At 51.2% G+C, this 20,091-nt stretch overlaps 1 protein-coding gene and 1 long non-coding RNA gene across 4 annotated transcripts; both read left to right on the top strand.

The window, feature by feature from the left end:
• Positions 1–462: 462 nt before the first annotated feature.
• Positions 463–5,680, top strand: LOC309374891. The gene is made up of 2 exons (XR_014170752.1): positions 463–5,415; positions 5,451–5,680. It is a non-coding gene; the product is annotated as an uncharacterized lncRNA (long non-coding RNA).
• Positions 5,681–6,650: 970 nt separating this feature from the next.
• Positions 6,651–19,119, top strand: PUF60 (poly(U) binding splicing factor 60). Of its 3 annotated transcripts, none has more exons than XM_081919615.1 (11): positions 7,001–7,149; positions 9,641–9,736; positions 10,156–10,245; positions 10,956–11,006; positions 13,147–13,308; positions 13,417–13,509; positions 13,990–14,203; positions 14,287–14,477; positions 14,765–14,909; positions 18,228–18,463; positions 18,693–19,119. In XM_081919615.1, the coding sequence occupies exons 1-11, from the start codon at positions 7,123–7,125 to the stop codon at positions 18,990–18,992; spliced, it is 1,605 nt and encodes a 534-aa protein (XP_081775741.1). In that variant the 5' UTR covers positions 7,001–7,122; the 3' UTR covers positions 18,993–19,119. The 3 variants fall into 3 exon arrangements, with proteins under 3 accessions (XP_081775742.1, XP_081775741.1, XP_081775740.1); XM_081919614.1 differs by having other exon boundaries at positions 7,071–7,176; XM_081919616.1 differs by lacking the exon at positions 10,956–11,006 and having other exon boundaries at positions 6,651–7,176.
• The last annotated feature ends 972 nt before the right edge of the window (positions 19,120–20,091 follow it).

Below are 20,091 nucleotides of genomic sequence, written 5' to 3'. Positions count from 1 at the left end.
TGCCTGCAGCTCCAGTCAGCTGGATGGTTTGTCCCCGGGAAGAGGCAAAGCAGCTCTCAGGAAAGGCAGACAGAGGCAGGAAGAGGGCCCTGTGGGGGACGCTCCTCTCTTCTCTGGACCAAAAAGCTGCTTCACCTGCACCCAACATCCTGCCCCAGCACGGAACCCGCAACCCAAATGCATGCCCTGCTTCAGCACCATCTGCCTTGCCGCTTGTGGGAAAGAGGGTGGGGAGCTGGCAGCAGCTGCTTCTCTGGTGCTGCCTCCATGGTTGGGCTGCCCCTCCCCAAGGCAAGATTCAACTGGCAAGTCTTGCGAGCAGAACAGAGCCAGCAGGAGGGCTCCTTTCTCCCGCTGTGCCCACAGAAGTTGGCTGGCAGTTGCTGGGAGATTCCCCCCAAAGTGCGCTTGGGAGGAAGAGAGGAGACCATCCCGCCTGGCAAACGGAGAAGCTTGTTGTACTCTGTGGATTTCCTCAGCACAGGGATGCTGCCAGCCAGCGCCTGGCCTTTGGCGAGCAAGGGGGTCCTCGCTTGCTGCTGCTCTTTGATAAGCCAGCTGCAGGTGGGCTTGCTCAGGTGAATTATGTAATTATATTCTTCCACCCCCACTGCCCCTAGGCTTCCCTTGTCAAATAGCCAAAGCCCTATTTCCATCAAGAGAGCTGGGCTAAATGAGCCTCAGATCCTGCTGGTGTCCTTGCTCAAAGTCCGTCACCCAGCGCAGTCCAACCCTTGCTGGCAGTGCAGATGCAGGCCTGCTGTGCTGTAAGAGGCTGAAAGGCTTTTGGGTAGTAAGATGCACATTCCAAAGGACACCCACGAGGTCCAGAGAGGAAGATCCAGAAGTGGGCCCAGGGGGCAGGGATGCATGTGCCCCCAGCAGCCCCAGACTCTCTTTTCTTTCTATTTCTCTTTTGAAAAAAGTAAGTCTCCAGTCCTCCTGGAAATAAAGTTAAGCAGCAAGATGTGCAGGTTCCCCTTCTACACACAGTCTGTAAGAAGAGCCAATCTGGCTGCTTCTGCCTTTCAAGGTTTTTAGCCAGTGAGTGAAGTCAGAGCTGTGAATGATGAGTGAGTTGTTTAGGACCCCAGAGATTCCCATTGCCTGGTGTCTTAAAGAACTGCTGTTTCCCCCACTCCTTTAGCAGACTTCTCTGGCTTGTGATTCACTTTCTAATCCTTAGAAACTCTGTAGTTTGCCCACCCTTTTCTCCTAGCAGTTAGGATGCATCTTTCCTCTGGTGTTACTTTCTGCAAATACAGTAAGTATGCATGGATGTAAAAACAACAACAACCCACCTTTGCAAATGGCAAAATGTGAAAATGTTGCCAAGAGGCTTAGGTATGTCTCCTGTTGTGCACTCATTAAGAAGTCATCTATAGCTGACTTACAGTACAGTGGTATACATGTCTTCTAAGAAGCCCATTTGTGATAAAAAGGGCTTACCCTACGGCTTTGGTTTAGGGCTGGCAGTGAGGGAAGGCAGGCTCCTTGTGCCTTGAACAACTGGGTGGCAGACTCTAGAAGTTCTAGAAGAAGTTAAGCCTTTTCAATTATGGAAATACAATGTTTCACTTGTTCACAATCTGTGTCCCAAGACATTTTATTATGTGTGTTTGCACTGATTCTTAATTAATTTCATAAAATTTTAAGCATTACTTGATTGTAAAAACAAAACTATTTGTATATGACACCAATAACAGGTAACGTTTTGCACTATTTTGCAAGAGGGTCAGAGGACCCAATCCACAGTGCACTTTCCCAAGAAAATCCCACTGGCACCCCTGGTTGCAGGCAGACCAGATAAATCTTCCAGATTTGCATAATCAAATCAACTTCTAGCTGCAGTAAGAGGGGCCATGGGAACGCAAGTGGGCTGTTTTGTACACAGCTGGGCCCAGAAGCAAACGCCAGCAGCTCTTCACAAAGCCTCCCGGCCCTAGGCCTGGGAAAAGCCTCCCTCTGCTGCAGACCCCCGAGAGCTGAACTAGGAAAGCAATTCAGCCTCACCTACATGGTGCCCACTTCACTTGGGCCCTCCGTCCTTTCCCTGCTTATTTGACTCAGATACCTGAGCCTCATAACCCACAACTCCCAGCTTTTGGCACCAGGGAATATTCCACGTCTGCCGTGCCTTCAGGATTTAGGCCAGATCCTGCCATTAATGCCAGTGTCAATTACTGGTCTTTGTTGCCCTTGTAGAACCCAGAAGGGGGAACGTGCTTCTTTAGGATGCGTTTCATGCAGATTTCTTCCTGCTAGACTAGTCAAGGAGCCTCCTTTGCACCAAGAAGAGGCAGACAGTTCTCACTCAAACGCCTGACAGATGTTACCATGTACAGCCAATCTCTATAAGATGGCTGAGGAACTTCTGAAGGGAAACATTCATGGAGCACTCGTTCCTGGGAGTCATGGGTGATGGTAGTGGGGAGTGCTGTTGTGCTCATGTTTGGCTTGCAGGCTTCCCATACGCAGCCCGTGAGACATTGGGGGAGCAGGATTCCAGACTTGGTGGGTTCCGTCTGGCCTGAAGCAGCGGCAGCAGGGCTCTTCTGATGTTGCTATTGTGTATGTGTTAAAGTGAAGGGCAAAAAATCATGCAGGGGCCAGAACGTATGAAACAGAGTCTAAAAGCCTTAAAACAGAAGCAAACAAAGCCAAAGTCTGAATGCCTGCACAACAGTCACTGCAGGGACTGTCATTCCTATGAGGAGATCTCCCAGGCCAGGAGGAAGAGTGCTTGTCTGCATTCACCAGCTGAATCTAACCAGTGTGATGTAGTGGGTATGGGGACGCAGGTGGCGCGACGGTCTAAATCACTGAGCCTCTTCGGCTTGGCGATTGGAAGCAACGGGGTGAGCTCCCATTGCTCTGTCCCAGCTTCTGCCAACCTAGCAGTTTGAAAGCACACCAATGCAAGTAGATAAATAGGTACGGCTGCAGCAGGAAGGTAAATGGTGGTTCCGTGCACTCTGGTTTCCATCACGGTGTCCTCTTGTGCTAGAAAATTTCAGGAATATATATTCAAGTAATATATTCTGATCAAAAAGCCAAATCAATTGTAAGCCAGGTGGTAGCAGATAATTGTAAGATACAGAAAGGAACAAGACAGGGATGTCCATTATCATCTCTATTATTTATTCTGACTCTAGAAGTCCTGACGAGAAACATCAGGGCAGATGAAACCATTAGAGGAATTATGGTGGGGGAAAAGACATACTGTATAAATTAAAGGCATATGCAGATGACCTTGTAATTACAGTTGAGGATCCTAAGAACTCTCTTCCAAAAGTTCTAGGGAAAAAACAGGAATTTGGGCAAGTGGCAGGCTTTAAGTTAAATAAAACTAAGACAAAGCTGTTAGTGAAAAAATTATCAGAGAAGGATAAAAAAGAACTACAGCAGAATACTGAAATAGAGATTCATAAAAAAGTTAAATATTTAGGAATTTGGTTGTCAACCAAAAATATTATTATTAAAGATAATTATGAAAAAATTGGAATGAGATAAAAAGGAATCTAGAAATATGGGAAAGAATGAATTTATCATTGCTAGGAGGAATTGCAGTGATTAAGATGAACATATTGTCAAAAGTGTTCTTTTTATTTCAGTCAGTACTGGTCATAAGTAGTGCAGCATGCTTCAAGAAATGGCAAAAGGATATTACAAAATTTATATGGAAAGGGAAGAAACCAAGAATAAAACATAAATTACTTATGGATATTAAAGACAGTGGAGGCTCCTCCCTCCCAGATTTTAAATTACTGTATATTATGAAGCCGCTTGCATTGCTTGGATCTGGGACTGGACCAAATTAGAAAATACAGATATATTAGAATTAAAAGGACATGACAACAGATTTGGATGGCATGCATACTAGTGGTATGAGAAAGGAAAAGTGCATAAAGGATTATATAATTATATAATCAGATCACTTTTAAAAGTTTGGGAAAGATACAAGGACTTGTTAGAACAAAAGACTCCGTGGTGGTTGTCACCAACAGAAGCAACATCAATTAAAAAAATTAACAAGAAGGAAAAATGGCTCTCATAGAGATCTATTAACAGAAACAGAAAGGAAATTAAAATTGAAAGATTTTGAAGAGATCTGAGAATATGTCAATGACTGGTTGCACTATTTCCAAATAAATGAAGTATTTTAAAAAGATAAAAATAAAGGATTTAATTACACTTTATCTAAATTTCAAAGAGAAATCATAGAAGACAACACTAAAATATTGAAGAAAACAATTTATTGCTAGAATGGGTAACTAAAGATGAAGAGGTTAAATGTGTAATGATTAAATTGGCAAGAAGATTTATGTCACAATATACAAATGGAAGATTGGGAAAAATTATAGAAAGTGGATTTAAAATTTACTGATTTTATAACTTGGAAAGAGAATTACATGAAAATGATGTATAGATGGTATATGACTCCCATTAAACTTGCAAAAATGTATAGAACAAGTTCGAATAAGTGCTGGAAGTGTAGAGAGAAAGAAGGTATGTTTTATCATGTGGTGGAATTGTAATCAAAAATTATTAGGAAATGATATATAATGAATTGAAGATGTTTAAAACAACTTTTGTTTAAAAAAACCAGAAGCTTTCTTGTTAGGTATCATAGGGTAGGAACTCCCAAAAGAGCAGAAGAAATTGTTCATGTATGCTACAATGGCAGCTACTAGCCCCAAAATGGAAAGATGACGAGATACCGACGAAAGAAGAATGGCAAGTTAAACTCAAGGAATATGCAGAAATGGCGAAACTCAGGCAAAGACAATAGAGACTTAAAAAAAGACTGGGAATCGTTCATGTTAAATCTACAGAAATACTGTAAAGAAATGGGCTCACCAGCAGATTTTGAGTAAACACAACTAAGGAAACGAGCAAAGGTTAAGAGACAACAATTGTTGTTCTTTAGTCGTGTCTGCTTCTTCATGACCCCCTGGACCAGAGCACGCCAGGCACTCCAGTCTTCCACTGCCTCCTGCAGTTGGGTCAAACTCATGCTGGTAGCTTCGAGAACACTGTCCAACCATCTCGCGCTCTGTCGTCCCCTTCTCCTTGCGCCCTCCATCTTTCCCAACATCAGGGTCTTTTCCAAGAAGTCTTCTCTTCTCCTTGTTAACGGAGAAATCCAAGGGCTTCCTTGGACAAAAAGCAAAGACACCAACCAGGATAATTGGAGCAAAACAGCAGCCAGTAGGTTTGGTCTTTATTGAAGACTGTCGCGACAGGGCTCCCACTCACTGCAAGACAAAAGCCCTGAACAAAAGGAGACCCCAACTTTTATTAGCTACTAATCCCTCATGCTACACCCCTAAGACTACATGATTGATACATCACAAAAAGGAGGGGCTGAGGGAGGAGTTGTGGTGGTAACCTGAGTGTCTTGTCACCTGGCTGGTTCCTCCTTTCCCCTCCCCATGAGTACTTTCCAGAGGTTTCCTGTCCCCAGAGGGAAGAGCTGATCATTGTCCTTTGTTTCAGTTCGTACTGAATCCACTTCCATATGCAGGTCCTTTGTGAGCGTAATGATCCTCTGTCTAGGACCATCAAGGTTGTCATGCCACCTGGGTAGGCTCGCTGTGGACGGGTTGGCTGCCTTGTGTCAAGTCTCCCCCCTTTGATAGTCCTTCCTGCATGGTGTAAAATAAAAAGTGGAACGGTACAGATCCGATGTACGGCTGGTTTTCTATGAATTTATAATAGAAGTGTCGCGTATGTCGTGTTTGTACAAACTGAATGATGGGGGGGGGGGGGGTTCGTGCAACATCCTTAGGTGGCCAAAGTCTTGGAGCCTCAGCTTCACAATCTGACCTTCCAGTGAGCACTCAGGGCTGATTTCCTTCAGAATGGATAGGTTTGATCTTCTTGCAGTCCATGGGACTCTCAAGAGTCTCCTCCAGCACCAGAATTCAAAAGCATCCATTCTTCGGCAATCACCCTTCTTTATGGTCCAGTTCTCACTTCCATACATCACCTCTGGGAAAACCACGGCTTGAACTATACGGACCTTTGTTGGCAAGGTGATGTCTCTGTTTTTTAAGATGCTGTCTAGGTTTGTCATTGCTTTTCTCCTAAGAAGCAGGCGTCTTTTAATTTCGTGACTGCTGTCACCATCTGCAGTGATCATGGAGCCCAAGAAAGTAAAATCTCTCACTGCCTCCATTTCTTCCCCTTCTATTTGCCAGGAGGTGATGGGACCAGTGGCCATGATCTTCGTTTTTTTGATGTTGAGCTTCAGACCATATTTTGCGCTCTCCTCTTTTACCCTCATTAAAAGGTTCTTTAATTCCTCCTCACTTTCAACAATATGGAAATTAATTAAATGTAAGATGTTGGAACCGGAAGGAAATTTGGTATAAAAATGCTAAGACTATAAGAGCACTCGGCTAAAAGATGAAAAACAAGATAAAATTAAGAAGAAGTAGCAGATAGTTAAAGAGTCAGAAGGGGAAGTTGAGGGAAGTCACGGGGTGGGGGGGTGTCTTGTTTTATTGTATTTTCTTTGATATGATTAATATGTTGAATATAAAATTAAAATTTAATAAAAACTTATTTTTTAAAAAAGCCAACATTGTTCTAAGCTTCCAGGGAATGGCGAGAAGCGGACAGGGCCGGCGCCTGCCTGACGCCAAGGGGCGGGGAGTTCCGCAGGGGAACAGCCAGGCGGCGCAGCAGCAGCAGCCTTCCAGCTGTCGCGAGAGCCCACGAGGCCCGAAGTCTGCCGCGGTCTGTCAAACGCATCACTCGGAGGCGGGACTTCCTGGTTTCCCGTCCTATCGGAGACCGAAGGCTCTGACTGGGCCGCAGCCGCCTGTCTTTGGGCGGGAAAATGCGAAACGGAGCCCGGAGCCGCCGCTGAGGCAAATCTCGAACGCGGTGCCGAGTCTCGGAGCGGGAGCCTGGCCACCCGGCGGGGCGGAGCGCCGCTCTCCCCGTCTGCCGTCGCGCTCTCTGACGGTCGGTCTCCCCCCCCCTGTGTCGTCACCGCCCCCCGCCCCGCCCGCGAGAGACCCCCAAGGAACCGGAAGTCGGTCGGGCCGTTCTCTCTCGCGCGGTTTAGTTCTCGCGAGAGCCTCTCACTCGGGGAAGGAGGAGTCGGGGAAGATGGCGGCGACGACCGCGATCTCTCTGGTGAGCGAGTCGCTCCTCAGCCGGCGGGTGAGGGCTAGGCGGGCGGGCAGGAGGGTGGGCGGCGCGGAGAAGACCTCGTCGTCGTGCTCGGGGCGCGGGGGCGCCGCCGCCGAAGTGCCCCCGCCTGAGCCTCAGAGCTATCCCGGCGCGGGCAGCGGGCGCGGGGGGGGGGGTGGCGGGACTACATCCCCCAGCATGCCCCGCGCCTCTCTCCCGCCCGGCTCACCGGGCCACAGTTGCCGCGGCCGGTGGGGCGCGTAGTTCTTGGCCTCCCAGTCGCTGAGGAGAGGCTAACGCTCCGCGGTATTCGAGGGAGGGAGGAGAAGGAGACCTCTTGGCGCATGCGCATCTGGAGGGCGCTCGCCGCCTGGCGCTGTCTGCCGCAGCGAAGGGATCCCGGCCCCCCCCGGGAGGAGCAGCCCTTTCCGTGGCCTCTCCTGGCGGGGGGCGGGCGGAAGGCGCGCTTCTCACCCCCCCCATTAGCGGCGGAGGAAATGCTTCCTCCCCGGCGTATGGCGGGACTTGTCTCCTTCCCCCCCTTACTCAGCCGCTGGCGGCATCCCCGGCTCTGGAGCGGAGCCGTTATCAGGTGTGTGTGGGGGGACGCCCCCTCGCCATCTGCAGGAGCAGCAGCGGGAACTACGGAACTCACTCCCGCAGAGGCGAGGCTGGACACCTGCGTGGCTCTAAAAGAGGATTGGGCGAATTCACGGAGGAGGAGGAGGGGTCTATCGATGGCTACAAGCCAGGATGCTTTTGCTGTGTCCTGGAGGCAGCAGTGCTTCTGAATGCCAGCTGCTGGAAACCACATAAGGGGACAGTGTCCTGCTTGCGTGTTTCTCATTGGGGGAAGCTGGTTGGCCACGGTGAGGAGAGGATGCTGTGCTGATCCAGGGTCCTATGTTTTTAAGCTGTTGCCTTCCAGGCCCCCCTTTTTGCTGTGCTGACCCCCCCTTCCAGCACTGTTTGCACCTGCAAGAGTTCTGGAGCAAACTGTCATGGCAGGTCCTATCCCTTTCTGTTACCACACATGTTGTAGGTTGCTGTTTTTTCTCCTCCTTTTGTGGTGCTATAACACAGGCATGTCACTTCCCAAGCAGCGATAACGTGGTAACAGTGGAAAAGTTTCACAGAACAGCTGATGGAGTGAAATGATGTTTGGACCGGTTTGGCTTTAAGAGAGTCACAAGCAGAGGCAGCAGTGCTTCTGAATACCAGTTGCTCAAAACCACAGGAGGGGAGAAAGCTCTTGTGCTCAAATCCTGCTTGCAGACTTCCCAGAAGAGGCATCTGGTTGGCCTCTGTAAGGCCAGGATGGGCCTCATAGACATAGATGCGCTTGTGCCTGCCTCAGGTGCTTGTAAAAGGGGAGTAGATAGGTAGGTGAGAGTGGAACACTGGATTACATGGAACCACTTGCTCTAATCCTGTAGTCACCATCAGTTCACTTGTTAGTCCTTGTATTACTGCTCCCTCCCAAGGCTGCCTCTTGCTCCTTTCTTAAGAGGAAAGTCTACCTACCATCCTCTTGTTTTTGTCCTCAGTCTCTTTCAGTTTATCTGGAGTCTCTTTTAAGGAAATCCTCATGGACTGCTTTCCTCACACCTTTTCAAGCTCCCAGTCAAGTCATACATTTGCCCAACCTTTTCCCTCCTGTGAGGGTAGACCATACTGAGTTAGGTGGATCAGTTGTCTCCCTTGGTCTGAAGCTGCTTCTGGTGTTCTGCAAGGTAGCTTCTGTCCTGTCTCTCTCAAAACACTTTGCGTGCCTCCATCTCACCTTCTGGGCCACCATGCCAGCCACCTTCTCTGCATGCCCCTTTGCTCCATATGGATGCTGTGCACGTCTTGAAGACAAGGGGCTTTGTAGATTGCAACTCACTTCCTTGCCTCCTGGATCTGGTTACCTGTTCAGGGTTGCCACATGTGCTGAACAATTTGGGTGAGGGCCCCACAGTGTGTAAAGCAGCCACACCTCTCTCTGTCTTGTGTGGTTTGGAAACTTCCACAGGATATGTGCAGCTCTTATACGAAAGTGAAATGTTTTTGCTCTGTGCTGCTGCACTGCAGCCTCCTTTGCTGTTCCAACAAGTGTTTGCCTGATGAGGCCTCTGGGTGTTGCAGTTGCTGCATTACCACATATGGAGAGAGGCGTGTGTGGCTAAGCAGTGGGGGTCCTTTCTGAGTGCTGCTGCTGGGCTATGGGGCCATGTGTGCATCCTTGAACTAGAGCTTGTTCTTCAGAGGCATTCTGGAAAGTTGGAGGGTGGCAGCAGTGGTGAGGATACAATGGCAACACATCGGGATCACATGGCAGCTTTTTGGGATGGGGTGGGCAATCACTCCTAGAAGAAGAAAGCTGAGTTCTCTGAGGGAGGCTCAGAGACTTTCCCTCTGTCTTCTCATTGCTCTCCCTTCTGAAGCAGCACAGACTTTCCCTGCAGCACTGCTCAGGCCTGGCCACCTTTTATGAGTGTCTCTTTCATTGCAGGGCACAGAGACCGTCAAGGTAGAAAATGGACAAAGCACAGCAGCCAAGTTGGGGCTCCCTCCTCTCACCCCAGAGCAGCAGGAGGCTCTTCAGAAGGTGAGTGGACTAGCAGGGGCCTTCCGGCTTGCATGCTTCTCCCTTTCGAGGCTAGCCGTAATGAGGCTAGAAAGCATCACAGCTCATGGGGAGCAGAAGGCCAGGGGCTAGTCTGCTCCTCCATCCCTAGATCTCCACTTCGTGCGTCTAGGCCCCCTTGGTAAACAACTCCAATAGCTTTGAAGGTGATGGGGGGGCGGGCATTCTCGGCCAGCATTGGGCAACAGCCACTGACTACCAACCTGTCGATGGAGGGGAACTGGTCTCAGGCAGGTGGGCTCTGGAGGAGGAGGGGGTAGTCCTCTGTGCTTGCAGTGCTGGGAAGTGCCTCACGCTTTGAGGATGCTGGTGTGGCACACCCCAGTTTGTTGTCGCTGCGGATGTCTTCTCTGTGACTCTGGGCTTTCTGTCCCCTTCAGGCCAAGAAGTATGCAATGGAGCAGAGCATCAAGAGTGTCTTGGTGAAGCAGACTATTGCCCACCAACAGCAGCAGCTCACCAACCTTCAGGTGAGGCACCACCCCAGGAAGCCCTGCCTTTGCCTCTCCCTCCTCCCCCCTCCCCCAAGGTGGATCCCTTTATGCACTTAGAGCCACTGCACAGCCCTGAGATGTGACTGGAGCCAGGTACTTTAGCTTCCGTTTCCGCTGCGAAATTGGAGTGTGTTGTATTCCCTCCCCCCTCTGCTAGCTCCCAGGCCCACACACTTGCTTGCATTCATTGCCTGGGTAGGGGAAGCTTAGCTGCTGAAGGAGGAGAGCTGGGCTCCCAGCTGGGAGTCCTGCTGTTGGCCTGCCTAGAAGGGGGTGCCTGGGGTTGCTGGGTACATCGTCCTCACACTGACAGGGGTAGGGAGTGGCAGTCGCCTTACAGTGCAAGAGGGGTCTGTAGCTGCTGGTGAAGCCCTCTTGCTTAAGAGCCACGGGGTGGGGGTGGGGGCACTGGGGCCAGGCCCTTTGGGCAGCTCTGGGTTACTGGGTGGGGGCACCTCCCTGCAATTAGGCAGCTGTTGAGGGTCAAAGAGGAGTCCCGCCTGTCCTGAAACACCCCCCTCGCTCCCTGGGGCTGGCAGGGGCTGTGCAGCGAGGAGGTGGAGGCGGCAGCGGCAGGCAAGCAAGGAGGAAAGAAGGAAGGAGAGGCCTCTTCCACTTGAGTTTTGACGAAAAGCCGTCGTATGCTCAGCTCCCACAGACTGAACTCTGTCTTTACTGTCTTTCAGATGGCAGCAGTGACAATGGGCTTTGGAGATCCTCTCTCACCTTTACAATCGGTCAATAGACACATTCACTTCTTCTGGGGCACTTGGTCTTAGTCAGGGCCTAGCACAGGGGAGGACGTAGCTGTGGCCTCCCCCTCCCTCCCTCTCCCTCCACATACCCGCCTGCTTTGGACACGCCCCACCAACCCAGGCCAAGTGTTAGCTCCCCAGAGGAAGGAAGACCGTGGGCTGGGGGCAGCCGGGGCCGTTGGAGGCATTGGGCAGAGAGAGAAAGAGCGAGAGAGCTTTAGAGCCAAGCAGCTGGGAGAGCCACCTCTCTAGGGATGCTGAGGTCCTGACCTAAAAGTAACTGCCAAGGTAACTCACCAGTGGGCCAGCACGGGATGCGAGAGGCCTGGCTGCTGGGTGTTGGGGCAGTGAAGGCCCCTCTGGGCAAGTTGGACTGCTCTCCCGGGAGAACACTGCTAGGACAGTGTTTACGGGGGTGGGAGAGAGAGAGGTGGCAGTTGCCAGTCCTCCCTCTGCCTCGCCATGCGCAGGGCTTGGGCTGGTAGGGCACCCGACCCTGCTCCTGTAGCTGGAGCCTAAGCACTGCACAGACACCTCACAGAGCCTCCTCCAGCTGTACTGAGGCACGGCAGGGTTAGCCTGAGCGCTTGGCAGGGCCTGGACTCCTGCCAGGCCCTTGTGCCGCGCTGTGCCTGGGCATGGGGTGGGGGTGGAGCTTGCTGAGGCATCCCGGTTACTGCTGCGTGGTGGACAGGGAGGCAGAAGACAGACTGAGCCCTCCAGGAGCCGTTGAAGAGTCCGGCCTTTGAGCACAGAAGGGCAGAAATGCCTTTGAGGGCTGGCCTCTGGACTTGACGGAGGGTACCGGCCGCTCTTCTGGGGCTGGGAGCCTGGGTTTAGCTTAGCATTGGTGGGGCAAGGTCTCCACGGGAGCGGGTAACTGGCTGGCGGCCTTGCAGTGCACCTGGCCACCCACCCGTGGCACCTCATAGGAGCTGCCCGTCGCTTCCCTGCTTACGTTGGGAGGGGAGCAGGCAGCCCAGGTGGCAGGTCCTGGGGCGGGCTGGGGATGGTTGTCCTCGACCCCACGTGCTTCCCTTGCGAGTGCATGCAGCATCTCTCCCTAACTCTTTGCTCTGCTGGCTCCTGAATGCTGGGAGGTGTGATGAGGTCCTCGAGGTTGCCCTGTGGCTCTAGTTTCCTTAGTCTGCAGCTGGGAGCCCCATGCCAGAGAGGGGGCCCTTTGCTGGCCCCACAGGCCCCAGACCGGTTCACTTCGCATAGGGAAGGCAGGCTTGGCTTGCAGCTGTCCACTGCCTCACCCATGCAGTTCTCTCCTAGCATGGTCTTCAGCCTCTGTCCCAAAGAGAGGGAGGGAGGGAGCAATGAAGGAAGGAGTGATCAGGGCGGGCCTTATTTGCCTCCTTTTGGTCTCTTGGACCATGCAGGCTCCTTCCTGCCAGAGAAGCATTGCGGGGCCCCTTGGGGGCCCCAGGGCAGCCCTGACCGTTGCACAAAGTCCACGTGGCTCTGGGCAGCCAGTGCGTGTCCCTGGCCATTGGACTCTCCTCTCCCCACCTGATCCCAGAGAGCAGTTCCTTCTGCTGGCCCCATGCGCAGGTGCAGGAGTGCAACTGCTTCAGGGTCCAGCTGGGTTTCCACAGTAGCCTTGTGTGCCACTGCAGGCCAGCAGCTGGGTGGTGGCAAACCTGGGATTGGACGCCAGCTGAGAGTGTCTGGCTCAGGGCTCCAGCCAAGACAGTATGTGGAGGGGAGGGGCAGGGAGACGCATGACTACGGCCCGTGCTTGGGACAGCAGCCCGTTCTTTGGAGCGCAGGCATCGGAAATGACCCCTTCACATGGACTGTTGGTTATTTCTGATGGGGCCTGTTTGGGGGATGAGGGTTTTGTCAGGTGAAGACTGAAGCTGGATCTCTTGCTGCCCCATGGGAGGTGGTTGACCCCTTTCTGTCTGCAGTAGGATGTGGCAGGTTCCTCTTGCAGGAGTGAGATGAGATGGCTTGGGTGGGCTGGGCTGGGGCTGCTGAGACTCGGAGCTTCCCTTCGCTGCTGGGGGGGGTGTTGGGGGCGGGAAAGGAAAGCGGGGTTGTTGGGGAAGAGCTGTCCTTGCCCCTCCAGCTACCCCCCAAGCTGACCAGCCAGACCTTCTTTCTGATACAGATGGCAGCCCAGAGGCAGCGGGCTCTGGCCATCATGTGCCGGGTCTACGTGGGCTCTATTTACTATGAGCTTGGAGAGGACACGATCCGTCAGGCCTTTGCCCCCTTCGGCCCCATCAAGAGCATCGACATGTCCTGGGACTCTGTGACCATGAAGCACAAGGTTGGTGCTGCTGTGTTGCAGCCAGTTGGGTGAGCTCCTTCAGAGGGGCACGGCGCAAGGGCCCTGGCATGTGTTGTGAACAACACTCTCTCCCCTTATTCCTTGCAGGGCTTCGCTTTTGTGGAATATGAGGTGCCTGAAGCTGCTCAGCTGGCCCTGGAGCAGATGAACTCCGTCATGCTGGGGGGACGGAACATCAAGGTATATCACACAAGTGCCGGCAGGTAGCTCTCCCTGGCCCTGACAGGGTGGTGCTGCTGCCCATTTGACTGCCTCTCGGTTTACTTGTTTTGGATTTCTCCCTGCCAGGACATGGAAGCTGACTCCCTCCCCCTATTGGAAATCTGCTTTGGTGCCCGCCCCCCGCTCACCTGGATTTTCAGCAGGGGCTGGACTCTCTCACCTCCAAGCACACCTCCCCTCTCCTTCCCTCTGGCCCGTTAGTTGCCTGCTTATTGTCCAGAGGGAAGCAGACACTTGTACCCAGCACTGTTTTCTGGGGGGGGGGGGGGCTCCCTGCAGAACTGTGTGTGCGGCACTCAGGAGAGTGTTGGGTGGGTGGCATGCATGTCTGTCCTCCTCAAGGCAAGGTGCGTCTGTTGGGCAAGCCAGGCCAGTGGTCCCTGAGAGGCTGCCCTCCAGGCCTCGCCTGCGCCTCTGACAAAAGCCCTTTGCTTGCAGGTGGGGAGGCCCAGCAACATTGGCCAGGCCCAGCCCATCATTGACCAGTTGGCAGAGGAGGCACGAGCCTTCAACCGCATCTACGTGGCCTCAGTTCACCAGGACCTTTCGGATGATGACATCAAGAGTGTTTTTGAGGCCTTTGGGAAGATCAAGTCCTGCACGTTGGCCCGGGACCCCACGACAGGGAAGCACAAAGGCTACGGATTCATTGGTAAGTGGGCTGCCAGCGGAGAGGGCAAAATCCACTCTGGTATGGGGCAGCTGCCCTCCAATCGCCATCTTCTCTTCTTGCAGAATATGAGAAGGCACAGTCTTCGCAAGATGCTGTCTCGTCCATGAACCTCTTTGACTTGGGGGGCCAGTACCTCCGAGTGGGCAAAGCTGTCACGCCCCCTATGCCGCTCCTGACTCCTGCCACTCCAGGAGGCCTGCCCCCAGCAGCGGCAGTCGCAGCCGCTGCTGCCACAGCAAAGATCACAGCTCAGGTAAGAAGCATTGAGCCGTGTGTGCTGCTGTGTGGTCTGGGTTTTGCAGGCACAGGTTGCACACGTGTGCACACATCTCTTCCATCACATTCTTGCACCTGCCTAGAGCATCTCTAGGGGCTAGAGTGACCTGCTTGGACTCTCTTGTTTCGGCCTGCCATGAGTGCTGGTGGGTGTAGCGCTGAAGACAGTTTGTGGGCCCCTCAAGCCTCTTTGGGTGCTTGGAAAAGGAGGGCCAGGGCTCCTTGGGCAGGTCTGATGTGGTGCTGTTGCCTTTCCTTCTGCAGGAAGCTGTGGCAGGTGTGACAGGAGCTGCCGTCCTCAGCACGTTAACAACTCCAGGGCTGGTGACGCCGGCACTGACCTTAGCACAGCCCCTGGGCGCTTTGCCGCAGGCTGTGATGGCTGCCCAAGCACCAGGTGTAATCACAGGTGAGTCTGGAGACAGGACGCTGAAAGTCTCACATGCTGGGTGTGGAGGTGAGGGTGGCCCTGGTGTTTGGGAGCTGGAGGTCTCCTTCCTGAATTTGTTGAATCTTTTTAAAGCCCTCAGTGTGTTGTGTGGAGAAGTCATTCCTTTTGTGTCCTGAACCTGCTGCCAGTCTAATTCACAAGATAACAAAAATAAGTTTATTTGCTCTCTCTTCTCCACACCAACATTCTTTTCTGTGTTTTCCCATCATGTATCTACACTAAAGTGAGCCAACAACCTTCTAAGCAAGATGCTCCAGCCTCTTCATCATCTTGCTTGTCTTTTTCTCTACCTGCTTCAGTTCCATGATGTTCTTTTCAAGATGAGGCATCCACAGCATCTCTGTATGATGGCTGTTCTGGTTTTGATTTCCTTAAATGGCCCTTTTCTCTGCTGCTTAAACGCTGCTCACATTGCTCATGAAACCCGGTGTGTTTATTGTGACTCAAGCAGGACATGTAAAGTTTCACTAACCTTTTAGAGTTCTTTGAAAGTGTAAGCAAGCCTATAGATAGAGGTGTTCCAGTCAGCATTGTGCATTGAACCTTTGGAAAAGCTGCTGGTAAAGTCTCTCATTAAATATTCCAGAATAAGTTTAGCGGTCAGAGGGCAGGTTTGTAGCTTATTAAGGGAGAGGAAGCAGAGAGTAGAACCAATGTAGGAGGTGGAGTCCCCCGAGGATTAGTATTGGGATGGGTGCATTTTAATTTACTCATTAGTTAGGTGCAAGGAGTGAGGTGGCTGTTTGCTGGTGATGCCAAATGTTCCAAGCTGATTAAAATGAAAAGGGATTGTGAGGAGCTCCAAAATGATCTCTCCAAACTGTTAAATGGGTTTTAACATGGCAAATGCAATTCTGTTCAGTCAAAGGGAAAGTTAAGTAGATTGGAGCAAAAAATCTTAAATTCATACATAGGCTAATGGGGCTGGCAGTGACTGACCAGGACCAGGACCTTAGGGCTGCAGTGGACAGCTCAGTGAAGAGCTTGACCCAGTGTGTGGCAGCTGTAAAAAGGCAAATTCCATGCTAGGGATCATTAGGAAAGGAACTGAAAGTAAAACAGCTGATCTCATAATGTTGTTACAAAAATCTATGGTGTGGCCACATTTGGAATACTGTGTCCAGTTCTGGTGGCTTCACCTCAAAAGGATATTATAGAGATTTCAAAGGTTTGTTGGCTTAAAAAAGTACTTTTTTACCACTATATCATAAACAACCGGGGCGGTGTATAAAGTTCAGAAAAGGGCGAACAACATGACCAAGGGGCTGGACCAGCAGCAGCATTTGGGGCCTTCCAGTATAGCAGGGGAAAGAGAAGTCTGGGAAACATCATAGAAATGTATAAGGCATGCATTAATTGGAGGAAGTGGGAAGGATAAGGTTTTCTTCTGGCCACATAATGCCAGAACCCTGTGAGGCCTTCCAAAGAAGTTGCACGTTTAGGACAGATTCAGGTACTTTTTCATACTGTGAATAGTTAAACTCTGCTATTTGCTCTCACAAAATGTCGTGTTGGCCCCCCAAAAGATCTAGACCAAATAATGGTGGGTAAGGCTACTAGCCGTGCTCTGTGGCTACTAGCCATGATGGCTCTGTGTTCTGCCATCAGTGCCTGAAGCAGTATCCTTCTAAATGCCAGCTGCTGGGAATCTTAGAGAGGGAGAGCCCTGTGGGCTTCCCTTCCAGAGGCATCTGGCTGGCCACTGAGAGCTGTGTGCTCCACTGGCCTTTCTTATTTTCCAGAAGGGCTTCTTGTGTTCCTTGTGAAAACAGGTAATTCCTGCCTTTTGCTTCCTGTCTTTAAACCATTCAGTTAAATAATGCATAAGAGGATTTGACCTCTTTCTCAAGAGCCGTTGATGAGGAAGTTTGTTGAAAGCCATCTACATATTTGTTGCTATTCTCAAAGAATTCTAAAAGGTTGGTGAGACAGGACTTCTTATTGCAGAAGCCATGCTGGTTCTTCCTCAGCAAGGGTTGTTCTTCTGTACATTTGACAACTGTAGCCTTGCATATATGTTTTCTACCAGCAAAGCCTGGTTTGGGGGACAGATCATGTCAGGGGATGCATTTGCCTAGTGCAAGAAGTCACTCATTTCTTGCAGCCACCCTCTCCCCAGATGCCTGCAGCACATCAGTTTCATGCAGAATCACTTGTTAATCTCATGCTACAACTTTGAGGTACTTTGTAGCCTTTGTACTTCTGGGAAGAGTCTCAAAACAACCTCAGTTCAAGGTGTTTTCTCCCTTTGCCCACACCTGTTGGAGATAGGGGTGAGCAATGAAGTCATGTTTGTAGATGATGGGATATTAATTCCTTTACACTGTGTACAACTCTGGTCACCTTACTACAAACAAGATACTGTAGAGCTGGAACAGAAATGTTTCGGGCTTTGTAGGATTGAAATGTGAGCAAGGAGGCATATGAGGGGTTTTTGAAATGATGTCATGGCATAGAGAAAGTGGACTGAAAGCAGTTTTTCTTCATTGCAATAATAATTTAGATTACCTTAGCAAGAGGCGTTGGTAGTAGGTTCAGCAGAGATAAGAGGGGACTTACTGGAATATGGAACTCGCTGTTAGAAGGCATCCAATTACCATATTTCCTTTAATAGAAGATTTGGTGTAGGCCAGCTTTCTCAGTGACTATAAGCTATGATGGTCGTTGAACCTTCACAAATATTGCATGTTGTGGAGTGTATGCCTGCCTTGTGATTTTTCAAAACAGCACAATTTCTTTGAAAAACTGGTTGCTGGACTAGGTGGGCCTTTGATCTGATTGAGCAGGGCTGCATTCAAGAGGATTGGGATGTTGCTTTGTATCAAGTCAGAGCACAGCTCTATACATAGCCCAGTATTGTCTTTTCTGACTGGCAGACAAGGACTCCAAGAACTTGGGCAGAGAAAGAGGTAGAACAGTTAGTGGTAGAGCAACTGCTTTGCATGTAGAAGGTCCCAGGTTCAATCCCTGTCATCTCCAGTTACAACTGAAAGAGTCCCCTGCCTGAAATACTTGAAAGCTGCTGCTGCCAGCCAGTGTAGACAGTCCTGAAGTGGATGGATCCAGTGGCCTGACTTGGTATCTCGGCAGCTTGCTATGTTCCTGAATCAGAGCTCCCTCCCATGATCTGTCATTACTGCTTTCTCCCAGGTGTTGTTTGGCCTCCCCCTTTTTGGGTGCCCTGCTCATTGGCTAGGGGAGGGAGGGAGGGTCCTGGAGCATAGGAGTTGCCTGGCACTGCTCTTGCTCATGCCTGGTCTGTTTCTTTCCCTTCAGGCGTGACCCCTGCTCGCCCACCCATTCCCGTCACCATTCCCCAGGTGGGTGTGGTGAACCCCATCTTGGCCAGCCCCCCAGCACTAGGCCTGCTAGAAGTAAAGAAGGAGAAGGAAGAGGAGGAAGTTTTCCAGGAGTCTGAGAGGCCAGAAATGCTCAGTGAGCAGGAGCACATGAGCATCTCTGGCAGCAGCGCCCGTCACATGGTCATGCAGAAGCTGCTTCGGAAGCAGGAGGTGAGTTGGGGCCAGGGCAGTGAACTTAGCTGCCCCTGGCTTTCTGCCCTGGGACTGGGAGGAGAAGGGACAGGACAGGAAATGTGGTGGAAGGTGGTGCAGGGTGAGATTGACAACACCCTTTGGGTGGGGTGTGGGGAGCCAGCTACCAGAGGATTTCCCCACCCCAGAGTGGGTAAGGAGAGGTCTTGTGGAGTTGTGACATTTTGCTCTCTTTTTCTCCTGGCAGTCGACTGTGATGGTCTTGCGCAATATGGTGGACCCCAAAGACATTGACGATGACTTGGAAGGGGAAGTGACAGAAGAGTGTGGCAAGTTTGGGGCTGTCAACAGGGTCATCATCTACCAAGAAAAGCAGGGCGAGGAGGAGGATGCTGAAATCATTGTCAAGATCTTTGTTGAGTTCTCCATGGCCTCAGAGACGCACAAAGCCATCCAGGCGCTGAATGGCCGCTGGTTTGCTGGCCGGAAGGTGGTGGCCGAGGTGTATGATCAGGAGCGATTTGACAACAGTGACCTCTCCGCATGAACTCTGCTCCAGAGAGACTTTGTTATTGTTCTCCTCAACCCCCTTTGTGTTCAGGGATGCTTCTGGGCCAGCATCTCTTGCTCCTGTCATGTATTTGTAGTTTCGGATAAAAGTGCAAGGAGAAAAACCTTTCTACCTTTGTGCTGGAGTGGTGGTGCTGGTGGGGCATTCCCTTGCCAGTGGCAAGAGACTTTGCACTCTCTCTCTCTCTTTCCCCTCCCATCCTGTCTTTCTCCCCTGTCCTTTACCACAAAGGAGTGAATGGGCCGCTTAGTTATGGGGGTGGGAATGAAGAAAAAGGGGCCAGTTCATTCCCCCACCCCACCCCCTTTCTGGCAATTATGAGGAACCCTTGTGTCAAATGTTCTGGTCCTCTCTCCATACCCCTTGCTTGGTGATGGTGGCAGCAGTCGTGGCCAGCATCTCTCTTCCCCTAAAGAACAGGCGTGTTGCCCCTGAGCCACATAGGGCCAAAGCCACAGCACTCTGGGGAAAATGAAGATGGCAGGTACACCATCTAGCTTTGGGCTGCAGTTCATGACCAGTGGTCAGGGATGATGTGAGCTAGGTCCAAAACCTCTTGGGAGGACACCAAGCTGGTGGAAGGCTGGCCCAGAGGATAGATTGCAAACTCATGAGGTTCTCAAGGTGGGTGTGAGAGCAGCAGAATAAAGTACCACCTAGAAAATAATGATCTGTCATGAACTGCACTCCAACCAGGCTTTGCTGGTAGAAAACATATATGCAAGGCTACAGTTGTCAAATGTACAGAAGGACAACCCCTGCTGAGGAAGAAGAATGGAAAGGAAGAAGGAAGTCCTGTTTTGGGGTCTGGAGACTAGGCTCCCAAGCGCCCGCTTGGCCGTAGTTGGGGGTGCTTCTTCCCCAAGTGGATGTGCCTCTTCCATGCCCTCTTCCTCCCCCAACCTGGGGAGGGTGGGTGTTTGTGTCGCCTCCTGTTTCTTTGCTCTGAAGTGTCCCCACCCCAACATGAGCAGCAACAAGTTTCTTTTATTCTGTTTTTAAATTCTCATTCTGTGAGCTGCTTTGAGGCAAGAGGTAGAATGATAACAAATATTGTTTGGTAATTTAGGGACAG

This window comes from Podarcis melisellensis (genome assembly GCF_964234715.1).
Source record: "Podarcis melisellensis genome assembly, chromosome: 7".
Lineage (NCBI taxonomy): Eukaryota > Metazoa > Chordata > Lepidosauria > Squamata > Lacertidae > Podarcis > Podarcis melisellensis.
The sequence above is the reverse complement of the archived record's forward strand: the minus strand, read 5'-3'. Positions and strand labels throughout refer to the sequence as shown.

Coding starts and splice junctions, on each gene's coding strand:
- PUF60 (XM_081919614.1), top strand. CDS start 7,123: ATGGCGGCGACGACCGCGATCTCTCTGGTGAGCGAGTCGCTCCTCAGC. Junction 13,510..13,989: donor TGGGGGGACGGAACATCAAG/GTATATCACACA, acceptor CTTTGCTTGCAG/GTGGGGAGGCCCAGCAACAT. Junction 14,478..14,764: donor CAGCAAAGATCACAGCTCAG/GTAAGAAGCATT, acceptor TTCCTTCTGCAG/GAAGCTGTGGCAGGTGTGAC.